Source organism: Hemibagrus wyckioides, linkage group LG13 (assembly GCF_019097595.1).
Source record: "Hemibagrus wyckioides isolate EC202008001 linkage group LG13, SWU_Hwy_1.0, whole genome shotgun sequence".
NCBI classification, from domain to species: domain Eukaryota; kingdom Metazoa; phylum Chordata; class Actinopteri; order Siluriformes; family Bagridae; genus Hemibagrus; species Hemibagrus wyckioides.
Window position 1 is genome coordinate 11,604,158 of NC_080722.1, and position 12,671 is coordinate 11,616,828.

Here is a 12,671-nt window from a genome sequence, read left to right on the forward strand (position 1 = left end):
AGGACAATAGTAATACAGCTTTATAGATGGTAACATTGGTAGGTAGATGAAGGCTGGACAGGCTTGTTTAATCTGGTTGTGGATTTCGTGGTTGATGTTGCAGCCCTCAGTGAGAAAACTACTGAAGAATTTAAAGGATGGAACTTTGTGAGTGGATGATGTTCAATAGTGTAAACAGGAATAGTGGGTGGTGGACTGCACCTTCACAGGCTTGTCAGCTCAGTTTTGGTAGCATTGCCTGACAAGCCCAATCTGCTGTAGGCCTTCACAGACATGGAAAGGATGGTTTACAGGTCTTCTGGGATGTGCGCCACAGGCACACAGCCGTCAGCATACTGCAATTTATTGATCTACACTGGTGAGGCCATCGGAAATCTATTTCCATCCAGCCTGAAAGCTATAATGATCCCTCTACTGCTTTCCAGCCTGACATGGAGACATTTTGTGACACTTAAGAAGAAGGTGTGGCCAGTCTCTTATGATGTTGTCAATTACATGCCAGAGTTTAAATTGTGGGTGCATCAGAGATGTTTTATACATAGTTTCAGAGGTGGACAAAGTACACAACTTCCTTACTTGAGTGAAAGTACAGATACTACTGGTCAAACATTACTCCATTACAAGTAAAAGTTGTAAAAACAGATTTTTACTTAAGTAAAAGTACTTAAGTATCAAAAGTAAAAAGTAAATGTCAACACGTTGTTTTATTGTTGTTGCATTGTTATATGCAATATTTACAGTACCTTTTGTAGCAACCTAGTGAATATACTGACCAGTTTGTAGTATCTTTGGAATTAAGAGCTTTTAGAATGCTACAAAACCTACAGAAATTAAACAACTGAATTAACAAAAAAGACAGGTATAATCATTTTAATTTTTTATTTAACACTCCTACCACCCCAAAGAAAGAAGTACACATCTATGTGTATCTATTCATGCACATTTGAATCAAGTGGTCTGTAAATGGACTGTTTAGAAAAAAAATCCAACTTGCTTTAAAACCCAGCTACACAACTTTATCTGTATAACTGCCCAACAGCAACACTGCTTTAACAAAGAGCCAAACAGAAAAACTTATTTGCCATCAAAACTATCTCAAACCATTAATTGTGACAATGATACTGTGTCTCACAGATCACTAGTAGAGAGAAATCATACTATGGTCAAATTAAAAAAGTCCTTGTTCATCTTAAGTAGAAGGTGGTTCTCAAAGTTATGCGAGTTAATTGCTCCCCTTCTTGGACTGAAGATCAATCCAACTGCACTAAAAAGCCTCTCACAGGCCGCTGAGGGAAGGAGGGCTGTGTTCAGCTTAAGTGACAGGTTGGATAAGGCTGGATAAGATGTCAGCATAGTCATACCTTTAGCTGTACATGTTAGGTATGCATCCAGTTGTTTGGATGTCTCCTGTGTGCACACATGTTTGATATCAGAGAAGAAATCCTCTTCGTCGGAAGTGTATAAGGAGTAAGTTACCATACACACTTCATGGCACAGGCAATATCCATTTCAAGCTTTTACCAGAAATTAAAAGTATACATGCCTCAATATGCTTCCGCAGGTTGGATGGAGAGTTTTTGTAGACTGTGATGTGGTTTGTTTTCGATAAACAAAGCAAACATTTAAAACGAACAGAATCTTTACGCTTTTCTAAAAACTGGAACATACTGTCTAAGTATGGCCATGGATGCGCCGATGAGCTATCTTCATCCATTTTGCCACCAATTGATCAGAGTTCAAAATGACGGAAAACCACTGAACTTCACGAAACATGACGCTACAAGAGTGGAAAAAAAATCATCCTCTGGATAACGTAACTACTTTTTACTCAATGACCTTGACAGAAATGTAGTGGAGTAAAAAGTAAAATATTTGTCTTTCAAATGTAGTGAAGTTAAAGTAACAAGTTTCCAGAAAAAATAATACTCAAGTAAAGTACAGATACTCAAAAAGTGTACTTAAGTACAGTACTTAAGTAAACGTACTTTGTTACTGTCCACTTCTGCATGCTGAAATAGAGTTTTTATAATGGTGAGGTCATGCTATACTAGTTAGCTGCCTCAAACTACCCAACCATCTCAACCTACTCAACACCATGTCTATGTCTTCCATTACATAAATCACTGTTTCTTAACACTCTAGCATTGAAGTAGCCCAGAAGAGATTTCTAGGGGTTTCTGTGAAGGGTGTCATCTAATATCTGATAGAAGCTTTCCTTCACACTGCTGTCTGAATATCAAAACATCCACTTTTAACATTACTTACTCAAATCATTTTATTGCACATATAATAAAAGCCAAATAGACTTTTATATAATACCAAGTAAAATACACTGATGTTCTGCAAGCTGGTATATTTTTATTATTTGTTTTTGCTGATAGTTTATCATTAGTTGTTGCATTTCCTACTTAATCATCTGTCACTGGATCCAATCACACATGATAAAATTACATCAGTTCATATCCAGTGCATTTACTTTGTATTTGTGAGTGATGCTATCTCTAGTCCTTTCCCTGTTAATGTATATTTCAGTGTCTTGATTTTCAGCTTCTTGTCTTCTGCTGATTCTGTTATAGATTTCAAACTGGTGTCAGGGTCAGACAGGTCTCCCAGAGTTCTGCTCTTATTAAAGTGAATTTGTTGAGTGCGACCTAGGTACAGGTAATAATAATAATAATAATAATAATAATAATAATAATAATAATAATAATAACAATAATAACACTTTTGAAGTGTGGTACAAACAAGCCCTATTTCCTGTCTCATATTCCTCTCTGTTGGTGTAGGATTTATAACAAGTAACTCTGTTTAAATTCTAAGTTTACATGCTTTATAGGCTTTAAAGTATACAGACTATGTACATACTGTATAAACATTAAAACATACACTTTTTTAAACATTACTTACACAAATCATTTTATTACACATATAGATCATTATATTACACAAAAGCCAAATTGACTATTATATAATACCAAGCAAAATATAAAAGAATAAAATAAAATAAGAATAAAAATATTCTGCAGGCTGGTACATTATTACTTGTTGCTGATAGTTCATCATTAGTTGTTGCATTTCCTACTTAATCATCTGTCACTAGATCAAATTACACATGATAAAATTACATCAGTTCATATCCAGTGCATTTACTTTGTATTTGTGAGTGACGCTCCTTTCAGATCTTTCCTTGTTAATGTATATTTCAGTGTCTTGATTTTCAGCTTCTTGTCTTCTGCTGATTCTCTTATAGATTTCAAACTGGTGTCAGGGTCAGACAGGTCTCCCAGAGTTCTGCTCTTATTAAAGTGAATTTGTTGAGTGTGACCTACCCCTGTTGATTTATATTTGAAGCAAACATCGGTTTTAGTCAGATAACATTGAAATGTGTATCTATTTATTAGTTTGCCTACCTTAACGATGAAATGGATGAAGTTCCAAGCTGTAGAGATAGCGCTGAGCCAAAACCAGAGCTCTTATCATCATCATCATCATCATCATCATCATAATAGCAATCATCACCCACTGTTGAAAAAGACAGAGTTTCCATAATAAGTATTAATCAGTCCAAATGGACATTTTTCAATTTTAGGCAAAACAGCAGTCTGACAGATTTAATGTATTTAAGCATTCTACCCCCCATTTTAAATATATACAATTTGGGAATTCTGTAGCCCTTCAGGACCCAACCTTGATGTAGTTGCCTTGTTTGAGATTTTGTGGCTTTTTGTCAAATTCAGGCTTCTGAAACTTAAGGAAAAATTACATATACTAAGCCAATTAAAACTAGTCATTTGGTTAGTTCAAACTCAATCCTGCAATATACATCTGTACATCTTTATGTTAGTTTTCTTAAAATTATTAAGTATTTAAAAAACAACAACAACTTACTGCTAGGTTGAATGATGTGCATGCTGCCTTGCAACATCTTCTGTTCAGTTCCATTGTTTACAATGGAACATTTCCTCTCAAATCTCTCACGGATTTCTTTCTCCAACTGAAAAGGACAGCTCTTGTTTTTTGCCACTACATGTTCGATCTTTCTCATCAGCTCAGGGACTTGCACGTCTTCTTTCTTCCCTTTAGTGTCCAAAACATGGTACCTGTTTCCACATTTTTCTACAAGCCACTGCAGCGCATCCCCTTCACCCCTGAGTTACGCTAAGCATCATTTCCTGCTTGCAAAGCTCAGTAGTGTACTCAACTGAGTGAATTCTCCATTGTCCTGGAATATCCACTACAGTAAAATGCCTTCCTTGAACAACTCCTTCACTTTTTACACACTTTGACATCCTCTTTTTGGGAAATGTCACAAATGCCTCCTGTGCAAGAATTGTGTTTCCTGTTGAGCTCTTTCCAGAAAACTGATAGCCTGTTAGCAAAACTCTGATGTCAGAACTGTGGCTTGTGCTTCCTATAAAAATAAAGAGCAAATTGGATTAATAATCATGATTAAATTATCTTGATTAAATTAATATCAAATTAATTATTAATACAGAAAATGATTAGTCTGTATTAGAACATTTTCTGAAATGATATGGAAACACTGACATAAGCTAACACCTGGCTATTTATTTTACATTAAAGCTCCAGTGTACAATTTGTTTTTATTGTAAGTGATGTAATAATACAACATGTTTTATCTGTCTAGACAACTTTAGTAAGCTAACATGCTGTAGGCTCTGTTTTTGTACTGATTCCAGAGAATGAGTAGTTACACTGTGGCAGTACAATTACACTTGCCAACCTCCAACTTGTTATGACATATGATTTATATGTCTGATTTACCAACAGTTTTAAATGAAAATTTTAATAAAGATATAATATTCTACTGACCCATTTTTGATCTCAGCATCTTTCTGTGATTCTGAGTCATTAGTAGTCTTTGTTCTGCTCGATTATCTTCAGCTTCCCTCCATTTCTGTACAAGGTAGATCTTCCTGTGTATCTCACAGTGTTTCCCTTTATTTTTCTGTAGCATCTCATCTATCTTCTTCAGTAGCTCTGTGACCTGAATTCTGTCACCATGGTCTGTGTTGCTGAGAACATGATATCTGTCTCCACATTTATCTGTAATCCTCTTGAAAGCTGCTCCTGATCCCTTTACACATTTTTCTTGCTGGTTGTCAGAAGAGTATAATAATATTGTATGATCCCAAACTTCCTGGCCAAGAAGCTCTGTGTGTTCCTTCATTGAGATAGCCATATCCTTTGTGACCTCCTCCTCACCAATGGCTAGAAGGATGGCATGAGGTCCAGGATCACACAGAAGCATGCTGAGCATTAGCTCTTGCTTATCGCGCTCTGAATTGTCAAGCAGTAGAAGTCTGGACCATCGATTAGGTGTGACTACCACTGTTAATTTTCTACCAGCTATCTCTCCATCCCTCTTTATGCACTTGCTACTCTGAGATCCAAACATCTCTCTCCCAAGGATGATGTTTCCAAATGAAGCCACATCAACCTCACTGGGTCCAATGATGATAATCCTCAGATCTGAGACAGATGTGAAATTTCTAGTCAGTTATGTAACCTTGTGTCAAACCTGTTGGCCTGTCATTCTAATGACAATACAATGAACTAAATGCAAACACATCCTTGTGTTAATTTAAATTTAAAGCATAGAATAGAATAGTACAATAGAACAAAATATAATGATTTGCAAAACTATTGAACCCCCCAGAAATTAATCAGATTTACTCAAATAACTAATGATAAATATTCATATTCTTTCTGCCAGCATTTTATTGAAAAAGGTCTTTGAATGTTGCTTTTCTTTTTTGTTTTTAGAAGTTGGTGAGGGCCACAGAATAGTTATTTAGGTGCTGATAAATAAACCCTTATTTAAAATTATGTTCATGTTATAATTATAATTGAAGGATGGTGTACTTTCTTGTACCCACAATTGTACTTTTGATTCTATTTTCTTTGTTTCTTCTCAAATTTTCTATGTCTGAATTTCAGAACTGTCCTGGACGGGTTTGGCTAGCTGCTTGAGTTTAACTATATAGCAAAATAACATTCCTCTTTCAAGAACAGGTCCATTTATATTTAGATCACATGAAAGTTTTTCTCATAACAGCTGGACACCATGCAACTAAATCTGACTGAAATGCAAATGGTTGCACCGTGATTTTTCCTTTAAATCATATTTTGTGCAGATCAGTGAAATACAATCCCTAATCTGTTTCAGCACTGTGATATTAAGAAACAGTTACATGATCAGAGAAACAATTACAATTGATCAATGTTCACGAATAATCTGTGAAATTCACCTGATTCTTGAGGTGGGTCTCCAATTGAAGCCATTCTTCGTGCTGTCACAACCTAGAAATATGTTCACACTCCAAATTTAGAGCTGGGCAAAAAAGCACTCAAGACTGTTTTAATGAAAAGAAAAATAAAATAAAAGGAGACAAAAATATAGCTTTTTATATGTAGAGAGGAGGAGGGAGAGAAAAGGAGGGAAAGAGAGAAACAGACACAAACAAGCAGTCAGGATTGTTTTGATCACGTTTTCAATTTAAAAAAAAAAACGTGATTAAGGAAAAAGAAAAAAAGGTGACAAAAATATAGCGTTTTATGCATAGAGAAAGAAGGGGAAAGAGAGAGAGAGAACAAGCAGGAGAGAGAGAGAGAGAGAGAGAGAGAGAGAGGGAGTTTTGAGTTTGAGTAAAAAACACCTTTATTGGGTCAGTCAGAAAGCTAAGACAAAACTTATACTAAACCACTGATATAAAAAAAAGCCAAACAACAATAATTATTTATATGTTAACAAGAAAAAAAAGATAAATAAATAAATAAATGGGGTAAACCCTTCTCCTCAATAGAATATAACATGGCACACGATTTTAAATTCAAGAGTAACTCCTCATTTTCTTTGTAAAGCACACACTACAATCTCTTTATGCTCCAAGTATGTATAAACACTGGCAGTTTCCCCACAAACTCACAGTATGCATATTCAAGTCTGACTTTAGCTAATGAAAAACAAAACACCTTTGCCTGTTTGCCTGTCAGAGGCTGTCTGGTGAAGAAGACGAGGGATGGCTAAAGGAGCATATGGATGAGAGGATGCCAGCATGAGAGTTCCAGACTGCCGAGCGAGAGTGCCGCGAATCATTCCTTTTTATATGTTCGCTATTTTTAAAGTTATGTTTTCTGGTAAATAAAAGCTTGTTATGTGTTTATACTCCTTGAGTGTCTGTTGATGCCTCACCCTCTGTGGAAAATTTGAGTGGTACTGAGTTCAACTTGGTGAACAGAAAAGGACAAATTGAGTCCTGGGTCTCTGTAAAAAAAAATCCAGGTGGTGTAGTCGGCTATGGATTGGGTAAAAAGAAAAAAAGAAAAAACTGCCCTGTAATATATTGCTGTTCTCCCCTGTCAAACATACACCAAGTTCTCCCTCTATGCTTCAGACAGGAGGAGATCTCAAAGATGTTTTCAGGTTTTGAGTTGAGGACATGAATACTTGTCATTTAAAGACATGACATTATTTAATTTTAGGTGTTTAAAGCCTATTTATATTATTTTAAAAGAACTAGCTATTATCACGATCTTAAGAGCTCGCAGAAAGTTTTCAATAATATCTCTTTACTTACATTGTAATTTATTATAATTCCACTCACTAAGAGCTGATTAACAAGGTGTTCGCCTTTTCAAAAACTAATACTGCTTTATTCATCAGAGAAACAAAAGTGATCTGTTCAAATTTAACTCTTTCTCTGATTTTCAGCCAGACATACACCACCATTACACTCTCTACATGTATGCACCTGAAGCCATGACCAAGAGATAAAAGTGACGTCCCTTCAATCACATTTTGAATATATGTATATTTGGTCTATTAAACAAAAGAAAGCAAGACAGCAAGTAAAATAAAATAAATACAAAATTATTTTACCTGTATCTGAGCTGTAGGACGCAACCTCTCCTCACACACAGCAGTGAGAAATGAAGAGAGTATAAACAGAGAACCTGTGTGCATTCAGGAAAAACTGGATGGACTTCTTTGTGAGAAAACGAAAGTAGTTGAGTCATGTGACAAATGAAACAACTGAGAATGAGTATGGTGCTTTTTTGCCTTGGATTCCTTTGGTAGATTAAGAAAAAAATACAAACCCCACAACAATCCTAATGTGTCTAATGTGTAGTGTCTCCAGGTCAGCTCACCTGCTCAGTTGTATCCTTCTCAAAAACTCAATTAACCATTACGCAGCTCACAACTGATCTATTTCGCTTTTAGTTATTTCATTCGTGAAGGGTATAGAGCTGGTCCAGTGTTCCACAACTAGGACGAAAACCGCATTGTTCCTCCTGAATCTGAGGTTCGACTAAAGGTCGGACTCTCCTCTCCAGTACCCTGGAGTAGACTTTCCCTGGGAGGCTGGGGAGTGTGATCCCCCTGTAGTTGGAACACACCTTCCTCATCCACTCCCGGCGCCTTGCCACCAAGGAGCTGTTGGACTACCTCAGTGACTTTAGCTTGGGTAATAGATGAATCTACCTCTGAGTCCTCAGCCTCTGCTTCCTCTACAGAAGGCGTGTCAGCGGGATTGAGGAGATCCTCAGAGTATTCCTTCCACCGTCCGACAATATCCCCAGTCAAGGTCAGCAACTCTCCACCTGTTGGCAGTGTTGGCAGAGAGCTGCTTACTCCTTCTGAGGCACCGGATGGTCTGCCAGAATTTCCCCGAGGCCGACCCATAGTCCTTCTCCATGGCCTCACGAACTCCTCCAAGACCCGAGTTTTTGCTTCCACAACCACCTCGGCTGCAGCCAACCAGGCTCGATAGGACTCCTTCTTCAGCTTGACTGCATCCCTTACTTCCAGTGTCCACCACTGGGTTCCGCGATTGCCCCCATGACAGGCACCAGAGACCTTACAGCCACAGCTCCGGATAGCTGCGTCAACAATGGAGGAGGCTGTGCCCGGCCGAGTTCCATAGGCGAAGACTCAGGCCTGGCTCCAGGTTGGGACCCCGGTAACGTATACCCGGGCGACGTAACAGTCCTTGTTTTTTTCTTTCTCATAAGGGGATTTGAACCAATCTTAGTCTGACCCGTCACCTAAGACCCGTTTGCCTTGGGAGACCCTACCAGGAGCATTTGGCCCTCGACAACATGGCTCCTAGGCTCATTTGGGTACTCAAACCCCTCCACCACAATATGGTGGCGGTTCAGGGAGGGGCAAACAGAAATATTCAGAAATTATTTCGCAATGCATTTAGGTAACACACAGCAGGCTATAGAATAATATTATGTGATAAAGATAAAGTGAACTTGACTAATAAAAAAAATAAGGTTCAGGAAAGTAGTTACATTTACTATTGTAGAAAACCTGTGTTTTTTTCCTGTTTTAACTTAAGCTATACAAGATATAAACAGCCAGGCATTCATCAGCCTCTCTTTTTTACTCATTATTTAAATACCATTAAAAAACCCCACAATGTGTCATGTTTAGAATTTAGAAAGTTCTATGAAAATCCTCTCTCCTGATGGTTCTCTACTAAATAAACTGAATGTATATTTACTGAATTCTCACCTCTTTTTAATCGCTTTTCTGCATATATCTGTAGCATTGGGACTCATTTATCAATCATTCAGTAAAGTTAAAGTAAAAGTTAGTAAAGTTTTAGTAAAGTGGATTAATGTATGTTAACAAAAGAATTCACAAAATTTGCCGGATTTACAAAAAAAAATGACCTGCCACATGCATGGCAATTTTGTTACCTTTTTCAGATTCTGAACAAGTGGCTCCTCTTTTCTTCACTTTAGTCTTCAGTCTCCTCTTTTTAGCTTTGTCTTCTGCCATCTTCCTCTTCTCTTGAACCTCCTGCAAAATCATCTGATCCATTTCAAAATGGCCACTGGAGAGATTTCCCTTCACTCTCAAAAAACTGCTCAATCGTTGTTTCTGGGTGAATTCTCCATTGGAATATCCACCTGGAATATCCACTATAGTAACACGCCTTCCTTGAACGTCTCCTTAACTTTTTATACACTTTGATACACTTTTATACACCTAGTGTTTGGGAAGTGTTTTGAATATACTGTGTCCAAAAAAATTTTTATTTTTGCTCTTTAATACTGACATGATGATAACAGAAATATTATATCTTTAGAGTTTATTCAGTCATTGCTATTGACAAAGTAGGAGAGTTGGTCGAGGGGCTAGCACCACCTTCCCTTAAAACAACAATTGCTAGAGAAATGCAATGCAACACGCATCTTTCGAGTTGCAAATTCTTGAGCTGCATTCTATCAGATAACTCCACATGATGGTGAAGAGCACACACCTTCTCCAAAGCAGCTTAAAGTTGTTTTGTTCTACCAGTAAGAGCAATTTTTAAAAAAAATATCTAAATCTTATATCTTACAGACAGGATGTATGATTTATATGTCTGATTTACCAACAGTTTTAAATGAAAATTTTAATAAAGATATAATATTCTACTGACCCATTTTTGATCTCAGCATCTTTCTGTGATTCTGAGTCATTAGTAGTCTTTGTTCTGCTCACTTATCTTCAGCTTCCCTCCATTTCTGTACAAGGTAGATCTTCCTGTGTATCTCACAGTGTTTCCCTTTATATTTCTGTAGCATCTCATCTATCCTCTTCAGTAGCTCTGTGACCTGAATTCTGTCACCATGGTCTGTGTTGCTGAGAACATGATATCTGTGTCCACATTTATCTGTAATCCTCTTGAAAGCTGCTCCTGATCCCTTTACACATTTTTCTTGCTGGTTGTCAGAAGAGTATAATAATATTGTATGATTCCAAACTTCCTGGCCAAGAAGCTCCATGTGTTCCTCCATTGAGATGGCCATATCCTTTGTGACCTCACCAATGGCTAGAAGGATGGCATGAGGTCCAGGATCACACAGAAGCATGCTGAGCATTAGCTCTTGCTTATCACGCTTTACTGTGTCAGTCAGTGGGAGTCTGGACCATCGATTAGGTGTGACTACCACTGTTAATTTTCTACCAGCTATCTCTCCATCCCTCTTTATGCACTTGCTACTCTGAGATCCAAACACCTTTTTCACAAGGATGACGTTTCCAATTGAAGCCATCAACCTCGTATGGAGTTAATCAGTGACAATGTGTTGTTCACTGCGAAGCGACCAAAATCAAGTTTTCAGCAAGATTCAAAGCAAGTGTGGCACAGTCCCAATGCAGTCCATAATTAATTAATATCATCCCTACAGTGAAATATGGTGGTGCTTTATAGCCTTTGTACCTACCTAAAGGATTTCTTTCAAAAGTGAAGGGAGAATGAATGGAGAAAAATACAGTGGTCTATTTTAAGAGAACCTTTTTCAAACAACAGCCAACCTGAAGAGCTTGGAGCCAATTTGCCAGGAGTGAAAATCACGCCCAAAAAGTACAAAGTTGGTAATAACAGACCCTGACAGACTTTAGACATTGTTATTGAATAGGTTTAATAGGCAAGCAACACATTTTATTCATTATGTTGTAAGTTTTGCTGTCAACTGATGAATTTTGATAAAAAATAAAAAAATAAAAAAAACTTTAAGGGCTTATAAGATAGCAAGAATCCAAATCTCATGAAATTTAAAGGTGCTGAAAATTTTTCTTATTTACCTAAAGTTTTAACTTTTTGTTATTACAACCAGCAATTAAAATGGACTTCATCATTACATTTACTAAATATTCTGAACATTTAAAGGTACAATAAAAAGGTGAAGGGTTAACAAAACATTGTTGGTTACAAAAATGTGTGTCCTGAAACTGGACCAGTCTATAGTGCTAAAATAGAAAAGCATTTACACTACATCATTCTCCCAGCACTATGTTTCACTGTGGTTTGTTGTTCTGAGTGTGATAAGACATGTATTTCTGCCACACGCGGATAAGATCTGGACTTTGGACATTCTAACACCTTCATTTATTTCTTCTTTAGCAGTCAGATATTGATTTGCTGGTGTGCTTGGGATCCTTGTTCTATAACAAGACCAAATTTTGGCCCAGCTTGAGCTGCTGAACAGATTTATCTAAAGGCCTCATAGTTATCTCAAGCATATTCTGGTACAAAGTAGAGTTCATTATTGGCTCAATGACTGGAAATTTCCTAAAACTTTCAAAACCCAAATCAAACCCAAATCTGCAAAAAATCACATCTCCACCACCATGCTTGACAGCTGATATGAGGTTTCTTTGGAAATATGCTGAGCTTAGTTTCCACTACCACTTCCACTAGTCCTGACCTCAACCTGATAAGCTTTTGGCAAAATAGTGTACATGATCACACCATGTGATCTTCAGGATTCAATGCAGACACCTTAAATGAAAGTCCTCCAGCAACCTAAGATGTCAGCTGTGTGTGACCCAGGCTTCATGGCTGTATAAGACAGTAGTGATACAGATGGCTTTAGAGGTGATGACTCCATAAGTCACTGTTTCTTCCCACCTTGGCATTGAAGTCACAGAGAAGAATAATTATTAGAAGTGTTGGCACATATGCACTTAGTAGAGGAGCATAGTGAGACATTGCTAGGGGGATACAGCGGGTCATCACCCTTATTCAGGTGGGAGTTTCAGTGAGGCTCTATCCCCATGGTAGTGCCTCCGTTCCATAGTAATAAAAAAAAAAATAGATATATATAGATATATATAGATATATATAGATCTATCTATCTATCTATCT

General features: G+C 37.2%; 1 protein-coding gene across 7 annotated transcripts; it reads right to left on the reverse strand.

Moving 5' to 3' along the window:
* Window positions 1-2,294: 2,294 nt before the first annotated feature.
* LOC131363961 (GTPase IMAP family member 7-like) lies at window positions 2,295-8,024 on the reverse strand. Of its 7 annotated transcripts, XM_058406970.1 has the most exons (7): window positions 7,904-8,024; window positions 6,273-6,324; window positions 4,834-5,493; window positions 3,889-4,411; window positions 3,688-3,747; window positions 3,411-3,522; window positions 2,297-3,331 (listed from the first exon to the last, which is right to left on the reverse strand). In XM_058406970.1, exons 1-4 carry the CDS (start codon window positions 7,985-7,987, stop codon window positions 4,143-4,145), a joined length of 1,065 nt encoding a protein of 354 aa, XP_058262953.1. In that variant the 5' UTR covers window positions 7,988-8,024; the 3' UTR covers window positions 2,297-3,331; window positions 3,411-3,522; window positions 3,688-3,747; window positions 3,889-4,142. The 7 variants fall into 7 exon arrangements, with proteins under 7 accessions (XP_058262952.1, XP_058262950.1, XP_058262951.1 ...); XM_058406969.1 differs by having other exon boundaries at window positions 2,295-3,331; window positions 3,411-3,747; XM_058406968.1 differs by having other exon boundaries at window positions 2,296-3,522.
* Window positions 8,025-12,671: the final 4,647 nt, after the last annotated feature.

Bases quoted from the DNA above. Each gene is read 5' to 3' on its own strand.
- LOC131363961 (XM_058406969.1), bottom strand. From the start codon at position 7,987: ATGCACACAGGTTCTCTGTTTATACTCTCTTCATTTCTCACTGCTGTG. The intron at 6,325-7,903 runs GTAAAATAATTT...ACATATTTCTAG, and splicing joins GTCCTACAGCTCAGATACAG to GTTGTGACAGCACGAAGAAT. The intron at 5,494-6,272 runs GTGAATTTCACA...CATCTGTCTCAG, and splicing joins AGACCCACCTCAAGAATCAG to ATCTGAGGATTATCATCATT.